The sequence below is a fragment of the Barbus barbus genome, assembly GCF_936440315.1.
Source record: "Barbus barbus genome assembly, chromosome: 41".
Lineage (NCBI taxonomy): Eukaryota > Metazoa > Chordata > Actinopteri > Cypriniformes > Cyprinidae > Barbus > Barbus barbus.
In genome coordinates, this window is record NC_136719.1 from 26,836,048 (window position 1) to 26,846,400 (window position 10,353).

The following is a 10,353-nucleotide window of genomic DNA, read 5'->3' on the forward strand; positions in this document are numbered from 1 at the left end:
TATTTAGTAAATTTCCTACCGTAAAAAAAAAAAACTTCATTGTTGATTAGTAATATGCATTGCTAAGAACTTAATTTGAACAACTTTAAAGGTGATTTTCTCAATATTTAGATGTTGTGCTCCAGGGTCACATGTAATGAAAATGCGCTTCTTTGATATAGTCGCTAGGTGGCAGCGTGAACTCGCATCTCTTTAACTTGATTTCGTGTTATTTTGCTCATCGCTTCAAATGTATATTGAGCCTGATGTTAATTTACAGCGAAGCTGCAGTTTGGTTTTGTTATGTCTAACCTCTTAAATTACAAGTACAATTTCAGCACGTGTCAAAATTTCGAATCGCACTAAAGCGAAGGGATAGCTCATGAATATTAATCGCGTCAGCCCGTCACTGATTGGTTGCGCAGCCTGATTAATATTCATGAGCTCTTCGCCATAGTAGGAAGCGGAGGCGGAACTTCCGGGTGATGGAAAGTTGTCAACAGTTTCGCAGGAGGAGAATTAATCTGTAAATCTGAGTTCAGAGTCGCTTTAAAGAAAACCCAGTCAGAAACTGCTCAAGAAGAGCGAAGCCGCGGCGTAGATTATTGTGTGAATCTGATGGAGAATAAAGAAAGTTCTCGGGTGTGGATGATCAATCTCAATCAGTCTGCTGGAATCTAACGGGATTTTAATGTTTGTTTTTATTTTAACGGAGTATTCTCTCTCATCCAGGGGTTTTAGCAGCATGTGAACTGAGTCTTTAGTGTGTTAAAGTTCACAAAAGCTACACCTTGACTCTTTAAAGGGATTAATTAAGGGGCTAATGCACATTTCTGGGGGGCTCGGGTTCGATCCAGATCCAGACATCTCTTCTGCGAGGTTTCTCTGATTGTGTTGGGTCTCTGCTCTGATTCTCGTCATCTGTTGAGCCGATGCGGGTTAGTTTACTGTAAGTAATGTCAGGTTTCAGTGGTGTTGTGCAATGCTTCTGTGGGTATTTGCTTAAGTCACTGGTGACGCTGAATGTGCGGGATTCTGCTCTGAATCTGTCAAATCAAATCTGACTCCGGTTTAAATTCGAATCAACCTGTGCATCCCAGAACTGTAAGAAGCATAGTTTGATTAAATGCACGTTTTTGGCATCATTTGAGATTTGACGTGCAGATTTATGGACGTCCTGCAGGTTTAAATAAGTATTAAAAACTTGAAATCAAATATGCAACAATACTGTAACATTTACCCCTGGTTTCACAGACGAGGCTTAAACCTAGTCCCAGGCTAAAATCTAAATCTGAGCTGTTTCAACTGAAAGAAACTTGCTCTGACTGATCTTAAAATACATCAGGCCTTTATTTTGTTTCAAATTGCACGCCAGTTATGTTTTTTTCTAAGGCACGTTTATAAAAATTTCTTAAATATCCTAATTGAACTATGGCCTAATCCTGGTTTAGTCTAAACCCTGTCTGTGAAACCAGGCCATCGAGTTGATTTTACACTCACTCCAGTTTTAATTTTAGGTTTGAGGCATTATCTTTTCTAACTTAATCCAAATATGATGCCGGAACTGTAACATTCAACAAAATTCACTCTTAAAGTTCAGCATGTTTCTACTTGCTCCATTTTTTATTTGAATGCATGATCTGGTTCTATTTAGCGATAAAAGTTTTGCGCTGTAAATGCTTTTAGATTTTGTCAAAAATTGCTGAACTTTTTCTCCTGCTGTAGTTTTAATTTGATTAAAAGCGTGCTCGTTTTTCATTCAAATCAAATGTGCAGGCAAAGCAAACATTTAGAGTTTAGTTCTTCAAGTTGTTTGAGTTTATTGCTCTAGTTTTAATTGAAGTTATAAATGCATGATCAGTTTTTTTTCAATTTTTTCATTTAAAAATATGAATTTTCTTTTCATTATTTACTTCTCAGGTTCCTGACCATTTTGATGTTTTTCCATTTGCTCTAGTCGTAATTTGGAGTTAAATGCATGACCTGGTTTTAATTCGAATCAAATGAGCATTACAAGTTTTACTCTGTACGTGTTTATAGATTTTGCACGAAATTGCTCAACTTTTTCTACTGATTCAGTTTTAATTTGAGGTTAATTGCTCATTTTTGTGCAGCCAAAACTGTAACATTTACAGTTTAATTCTATTTAAGTTGTTTGAGTTTCTTGCTCTAGTTTTAATTGAAGTTAAATGCATGATTCACTTTTAATTGGAACCAAATGAGCAGTCAGGACCATAACTCTAGGTTTGATCCAACGTTTGATTCTTTGCAGGTTCTGCTCTAAAAGTTGCTGAGTTTCTCGTCACCGTTTGGGTTTTTAACACACACCGTCAACGGAAACAGAACTTCTTGTTTTTGTAGTTACCAAACTTGTCCTGCAGACCTAAAATGATGTCCTGACACGTTCAGGCCTTGAGCTGCAGCAAGAAACCATGTAAAACGCCCTAATTATGGTGTTTATTTTCTTACTATCCCTTGGATAGGCAGTTTGATCTTGAAAGAATCAGATCTGTGCATTGCATGGCGATCAGGAGTCTCTGTATTGTGTCCTGAGCTGTGAACGCACATATTGCACGACTGCCAGAGGAAACAGCCATCAGAGCCGAGACTTGCGCAACCGCTGGGCAGAGAAACTGCTCTTGTTACTGTACTGGCTGCAGTTACACTCGAAACAGCCGCAGGGAGAAGGACGACAGAGCCAAGTGCAATGGAATAAATTTGTTTAACTTTTTGGTTTTGACAGATTTTACCTGGGAGTTCACCTGAGGACAGAGAATATGATTTATCTTATCCAGATTGACCCGAGAGACTGAGTGGAAGAAAACCAGTCTTGCTTTGGAATGGTTAGGACATTGGTTTCTTAGAGCTTCTTGCCGTTTGGTTTCTACTGCACAATAATGAACAAAGATCGAGTTGGGAGCGCTTAACGTCACACCGCTCAGTCCAGAATGAGTGGCGGAAAGAAACGGAGCGGTTTTCAAATCACCAGCGTCACATCGGACTACAATCAGGGTTCTGGAGAAAACCATCCGGCAGAGCTCCTCAGCCCTGGAACTCAAAGTGCCACGCCCCCTTCTGCCAGAAACCCCGCCCATGGGAGGAGCCCCAGAAGCCAGACTGCATCTCCCACGCAAATCCTATCCAATGGGCTGTCTCTGCGCCATAACTCCGCCCTCCAGACACAACAGAGCTCCAGTCAGCCGACGACGCCCGTCACAGCTAGGAAGCAAAATTCGCTGGATGGGGCTTCGCGTTTCCGCGTCGTGCGTTTGGATCAAGGACCGGGCGAGCCGTATAAACGTGGCCGCTGGACATGCGTGGATGTGATGGAGAGGGAAGTCGAGGAGCGGGGGTTACGCCGAGTGATTGACAGCATGAGACACGCCCACTCGCTGGAGTCCTTAGAGATGGTCGGGCTGGGCGGAGCCGAAGGAGCAGTGGGTGGAGCCAGACTCAAACCATTGGGCGTGCAGACAGGTCACATTGTACACTCGCAGGGCACCCCCCACCTGCTGACCCAATGCTGGACAGACTCCGCCCACAGCGGCCCGCCCTCGCCCACACATGACACGCAGCCAATCAGGTCGCCGATCACGCCCAGGATGCGCAACATACCTGCCCCACTGCGATTCGACATGGACGCCGTCAGCAAGGTGAGTAATCACACAATCGTCTAATTCATTTGTGTGTTTCCTCAGGGTTTCCTTAAAAAGTCTTTAATTTAGTTGTATCAAATTTAAGGACATAAAAAGTCTTAAATTGTACATGAAAGGCTTAATTATGATATTAAGAGGTTTTAAATTTGGGTCTTTCCATCCAGAATTGCGATACAGCTTAATGTTCAATTAAAGTTTATTTGTATAGCGCTTTTTACGATACAAATCGTTGCAAAGCAGCTCTACAGGAAATTAAGTTCCCACAATATATTTATATATTGCAGAACCTTAATATATTTAATTTATGGCAAAATGTGGTAATTCTGTATGTTGTCTGAGCGTTGGCATCCTCTGAGGTCCTCTGAGGGGTTGGCATCATCTTTTCTCAGGTGTTCGGTCATCTCAGATCATTTAAGGGTTGGATCCAGACTGAGGCTTCTGTCATTCCTAGTTACCACGGGATGTTAATCAACAGAGAAACAAATAGAGACATAATTAGCGTAGCTGCTGTTCCATCTAAGCAAAAATTATTTGTTCAACCCAAGCTAAAGAATAATAATAATGTACATTTGATCAGATATAACTGCAGTACAAGATTATAAGATGCATTATGTGAATGCTTGGCTAAAGAGATGTGTCTTTAATCTAGATTTAAACAGAGAAAGTGTATTTGAACCCAGAACGTTATCAGGAAGGCTATAATGTGACGATTAAACTTCAAAAGGCAATGATTTCATCTAATAAACATGAGCGCTGCACGTTTCAAAGTCCGGTGCTGCGCTGCTTTGTTTACTGCCGTTACCGTGGAAACAGTGTATATATATATATATATATATATATTTCTGCCGTTCCAAAAGCACCACCTGCTGGCAGAGAAAGAATGTGCTTTTTTTTTTGTTCAGACCAATGCAAAAATCAACTCATGTTTTTCCCTGCAAACACACAGAGCTGTAAATGTGAACTGCTTGATCATTAAGAAGATAATATATTATAAAAATCTAAACAGTAAAATGTGTTTATAAGTTACGTAATATTAATATAATAATTTATTGATAATAATTGTTTAAATTAATGTAATATTATTTTTGACTCATCCATTGTCTTAAAAATGGTGAAAACCCAGCTAAAGTCATTTTTTTGTGATTTACTGTTTTCTACATAAAACCATCCTTCATAAGGTAAAGAACATTCTGTGAAAATTTAACCTTCATATCTTAAGGCCATGTCAAAGATTGAAATTATAGTGAAATTAATGGTTGAAATCCAGTTTTGATGCTTATCTCATAATTAGATTTAGAGACTTTAGCCTGGATTTCACAGAGAGGGTCACATTTTATAAAACTTTTTGTTTTTGTGAAAACTTATATCTGAATGTTAAATCATGCTTTTTACAGTCAGTTAATATGTTACTATAGACATTGACATTCCCCTACATTGCCCGCTCATATAATATTAATTTTATTAGTGCAGGTCTTTAAAAAGGTCTTAAAAAGTCTTAAATTTGAGCTTAAAAATCCTGCAGAAACCCTGTTCTTACTCAAAGTCTTGCGTACGTTTTCTCTTCGCAGCTCCGGACCACCCGCTCGCAGCCGGCATCGCCCGGACCTCACCTGGGTCGGGACAGTCCCTTCTATCCTGTGCTGACACCCATCCAGACGCCGTCCGCTCTCGCGCTGGCGCAGTCCATGTTCGGCATGAGCCAAGCATTTGAGTTTGTGGGAGATGACAGGTGAGGCAAGACTTTAGAATAACAAGTGATCATGCTTTGGTTCTGTATGTCGTACGTGACTGTAAACTACACTTAAAGGGATCATATGACGATGCTAAAAAGAACAGTATTTTGTGTATTTGGGGTAGAGCAATGTTTATGTGGTTTAAAAAACACTTTATTTTCCACATACTGTACATTATTGTTGCTCCTCTCTGCCTAGCCTTTCTGAAACATGTCCATTTTTACAAAGCTTATCGTTCTGAGAAGCACGCTGTGCTCTGATTGGCCAGCTATCCAGTGATTGGCCGAACACCTCAAGCGTGTGACGGAAATGTTACACCCCTTACCATATTTGGAAACACACAGCGTCTCCACGACAACAATACTACAGCGAGAATAAAAGTTACTTCTCCTTTCTTTGCGTAAACATTTGGCCGGTGTTTTGCAAATCTTCCCACACCGTGACGTAGATATGTGGGGCGTGTTTAAATGGAGGAGGAGGAGTCTTAACTTTTAGAAAGAATATCTCTTTGGGAGAACAGTAAAGTCCACAGCACAACTATAACAATAACGACACTTTCAGAACAGTTGACAGCCAATCAGCTTGAGCATTTAAAGCGGCAAACGACAAACATGCGGCACTTATAATAATAGAACATTAAATAACTGAATGTTATTGTGCTTTGCTGTGGACAGTAATATGGTTGTCGTCTGTTGGTATGAATGGGCATAAACGATAATGACACAATATTATCGGAATGACTTTCAGAACGATTATGTTCCAGCTGTAAAAACAATGAAACAATGACAGCCAATCAGATCCCACATGACTTTAAAGAGTTTATTTAAACTGGCAAAACTACGGTGCTTATAACAAAAAAAAGTTATCTTCTGATGGAATGGACGCTAATATAGTAATCGTTATAAATATCATTATAGTTATTGTTCTTGGTGTGAATGAATCTTAACAAAAACAACAAAGAGGCACGATATTGTTGGAATCACTTTCAGAAACTTTTTTCTATCAGAATCAGAATGAGCTTTATTTGACCAGAGCTACGGCTCCGCCAACTACAATGTCCAGCAAAACGTCCCAATGGTCAAAATCCGGTAAAAGATTTTGTGCTGTGTTCTGCCGAATGTTCAGCAGGTCATCCCTGGTCAAACTGATAGTTTTTGAGTAACAAAAAACAGGAAAAACAGTACAAATACTGAAGAGCAATGCACAATAGCTGCCATGAATTGAATGATGAACGATAAAAAGTTTGACAGCCAATCAGAATCCACCGACTTTAAAGAGCTCAAGCATTTAAAGCAGCAGACAACAAAACTTATAATAATCAGAATATTATCGCTCGCTTGTGTGGACTGTAACGGGGTGAACGAGACGTGAGACGTGCAGATCCATGTGCAAGCTTTTATTAATAAACATAGTCAAAAACAGGCAGGGTCAAACAACGGCACACAGGTATGGTACGGGTAAGACACAGAGCAATCCTAGGGCTAGTGAGAGTCGACGATCGGCGAACAATATCCAACAGGGCAAAGCAGAGAGATAATCCAGGTATACGAGCAGTAGTCCAAGAGAGGTGCAAACTGAGTCCAAACGGCAAGGCAAAGGGTAAATCCAGGAAACAAGAACGGGAAACAGGAAACGAGACTATAAACAAAACAAACTAAACTTAGACTTAGAAAACACAGAATGGCTCGGTAAGGCAGCTAACACTAGGAGAGTGATAAACGCAATACAATACTTGGCAGAGAGGAAGAGGAAGTCCATGGTTTATGTAGGGTGTGTGATCAGTGCAATCAGCTGTGTGTCGTCAGTGCAATGGATGATGGGAATTGTAGTCTGAGGTGGCGTGCAACAGTTAGTGTGGTGCAAGAGTCCGTGTGGTGAGCGAGTGACCTCTGGTGGTGAGTTAACGGAAGTTCATAGACCAGATTCATGACATGGACACTAATATAGTTTTTGTTACTATTTGTATCTTTATAGTTATCGTACTTTGTGTGAACGGGCCTTAATGAAAATGACAGAGTAAAGATATCATTGTAACCACTTTCAAAGCGATTTTATTTTTAGATAATGAGTGATAAAAACACAGACAGCCAATCAGAATCCACGACTTTATCGTAGGGATTAGGGGTGTATTTGTACCGAATGTTTTTGGTACGGGTCTTTCGGTTTGGTGCGCATGTGTACCGAAAAATACAGCATTGTTTTACAACTTAATTGGAAACTTTCTGTTTTATATATTACTTTTGATAAGAAACAAATTCTCATCTTTCTGATCATGTCCATTTTGTTCTTTTAGGAAATTCAGAGAATATAATTGATGCTCTTTGACGAGGCACGACAGATCGCTGTATAAACACCTCGGTTCAAACCGCAACGCGATCATCCCTTCCTTTTTATTAGTTTTAATGTGAAATAAACATGAATGAACATCTCATGCCTCCTGTAATCGCTCAATCAGTGTTTCAACCACGGAAAGACGTCATTAAAACAGATTGTCATCAGTGTCCACAGCTTGTTATTTCAAGAGAAATGAAGTCTAAAGAAGAAGATTTAGCAATATATTAGACTACATACTCATGATATTTTAATTATTTAATGTATGTTTGAATAAATCTGTTATAAACAAGTTATGACAGCCACTGTGTAAATTAATATATTTCAACAACAAATAGAAGCTTTATAATTTAGAAGTGAATTAAAAAATGCAATTTACATGTTTGCATACTTTTTTCAAAAATTGAGTGTTGATTATTATATTTAAAAAATAAATGTTAATTAAATTTAAGATTGGTCTCTGTTGTTAATTGTAAGCTTATAATAATATAATAGAGCTCCCTATAGTTTAGAGCAGAAGCTGAGGTAGATTTTTATCCCTAAGAACATTTTTAATTTAATTTATTTAAAGAGTTTAATTAAAGTTTAATAAAAAAAAAAAAAGAAGCAATTCTATGTCTATTTTTTTCCTACTGCTGTACCGAAACCATACCGGACCACGACGTTAAAACCGAGGTACATACCGTCATTTTTGTGTACCGTTACACCCCTATTGCATATTAGTGTTGTCAAAAATATCGATATTTCGATAAATATCGATACTGAAATATCTGAACGGTACCAATATTAATTTCCCGAAGTATGGATACACCGATACTAGCCGAGCTGTCACTTTCACTTCCCTCCAAAGGCGCTGGACAAGCACCACACGTGACCGCACTCGTCTCCTTCGCTCTGGTTAAATAGCAGAAGTGAAGTGAATAGAAAGATGACTGCTCTGGTTGTTAAAGAACACAGCAGGAGCGCTATCTGTAGGGATCTATGATCTCCGCGATGCAGAGAACGCCACGGAATCCAGTCATAAACACGGAATTTACAGTTTAACGCGGAATGTCACGGAATTTGTCAAAGTTTGGATGAATTAATCAAAAGTACGTCATTACACTTAAATCAAATCGCGATATGGACTAGTATCTGTAAATATTAAGCTGCAAAAGTGGATTTAAATATGAATCCTGCATGTTCTGCGCGTCTCTGTGTGAATGTGCTGCACGTGCGGTTGTGTTTACTAATGTGGCGCTCGCGGTGATTTCAGCGTCTGCCGTCTCAATGAGGACATAAATACATCAACAATATCTCCAGAACTGATCTGAAAGCACTTTACCAGCATTTTACCATTTAATTTGAGTAAAACTAGCATCACATCATACACACACAGAACTTTAGAAGTATTCACGGCAACCCGTCAAAATAAAAGTTCAGTTTAACTTAGCCTATTAAAGACCGTGTGCCAGAAATAGGCTATATTAGTAGAATGTACATAATACTACTACTTACTACTACTGTTAATTTTTTTAAATAAATAATCACAAAATATTTTAATTTTAATAGTAAATCCCCTTCATTTGCCAAAAATTTAAATGTTTAATTTTCATTAATTCAAATATAAATTAATTAAAATTGTTTTATGCCTTCATCTGATATCCAGTAAAATTTAAATACACAACACAGAATTTCTGAGGGGGAAAACACATTTCATAAGGCTACTGTAAGGATAAATAAAAATAGTTTGTATGCATTCAAATAATAGACATGCTAAAACACAGAATTTGGTAACAATAAAACATAAGGTGAGAAAAAACATAAAACATTTCATACGGCCCTAAACATGTCATTTTTGTTACACTTTTAATAAATTAAATGTTAAATTGTATAATTTTCATGATTTTAATGAATTAGACATGCTTTTAGATTAATAGCATTTAATTTGCCCATTAAAAAAAAAAAAAAAAAAAAACAAGAGTCCAGAAAAATTCAAACGGAAAAAAACGGAATCCAGAAAAAATTAAATGGAAAAAACTGAATGTAGAAAAAAATAAAAAGGAATTTGGGGAAAAATAAAACATTTTTTTTTTTATTTTTATACATTAAAACATTTAACTAAGATTAATAAAAGATTAATAAATAAATCGACAAATGCAGTACCTCAAGACATTTTTTTGTTCATGTAAAATATACCGCATGTTCTCGACTTGTTACATTTAAATTTAAATCTCCGTGGTATCAAAAATGGTATCGAGTATCGATATTTTTCAAGGTATCGTATCGAAGTTAGAAATTCCAGTATCGTGACAACACTATTGCATATAGTGTAAATGTTTAAGAACTTGCGCATTTGTTACGACTTCAGAGCTGATTGATGACATGATTGATTGACCAACCCACGAAATTTGCCCCAATTGATAGTTTTCTCGTGACGTCACACCCTCATAGGAACGCCCATCCGGCGGGCAAAACCAAGCTTTGCTCCACTGACCGTCAGCTATTTTTAAGCAGATTGCATCAAGTAATAATGTGGTCAAACGCAGATATTAAAAGGTGAGATTCAGTGGACACCTTATTGATGATGTATATTTTGTATAGGCAAGAGGATGAAGCCAGAATATAAACGCAATATGCAAAGTTTCACATTAAATGGCTTCCCATAGAAAACC

General features: G+C 38.0%; 1 protein-coding gene across 3 annotated transcripts in view; it reads left to right on the forward strand.

The window, feature by feature from the left end:
• The first annotated feature begins 432 nt into the window (after positions 1-432).
• Positions 433-10,353, forward strand: part of LOC306861016 (TSC22 domain family protein 4-like) — a 21,099-nt gene continuing 11,178 nt past the window's right edge. Inside the window, exons 1-3 of one of the 3 annotated variants that reach the window (XM_079403072.1) lie at positions 433-917; positions 2,252-3,632; positions 5,204-5,364. In XM_079403072.1, the coding sequence (XP_079259198.1) occupies positions 2,928-3,632; positions 5,204-5,364 (866 nt within the window). In that variant the 5' untranslated portion in view covers positions 433-917; positions 2,252-2,927. Of the gene's footprint in view, positions 929-2,251; positions 3,633-5,203; positions 5,365-10,353 lie in introns of all 3 variants that reach the window. The other 2 variants (XM_079403070.1, XM_079403071.1) reach the window with 2 other exon arrangements.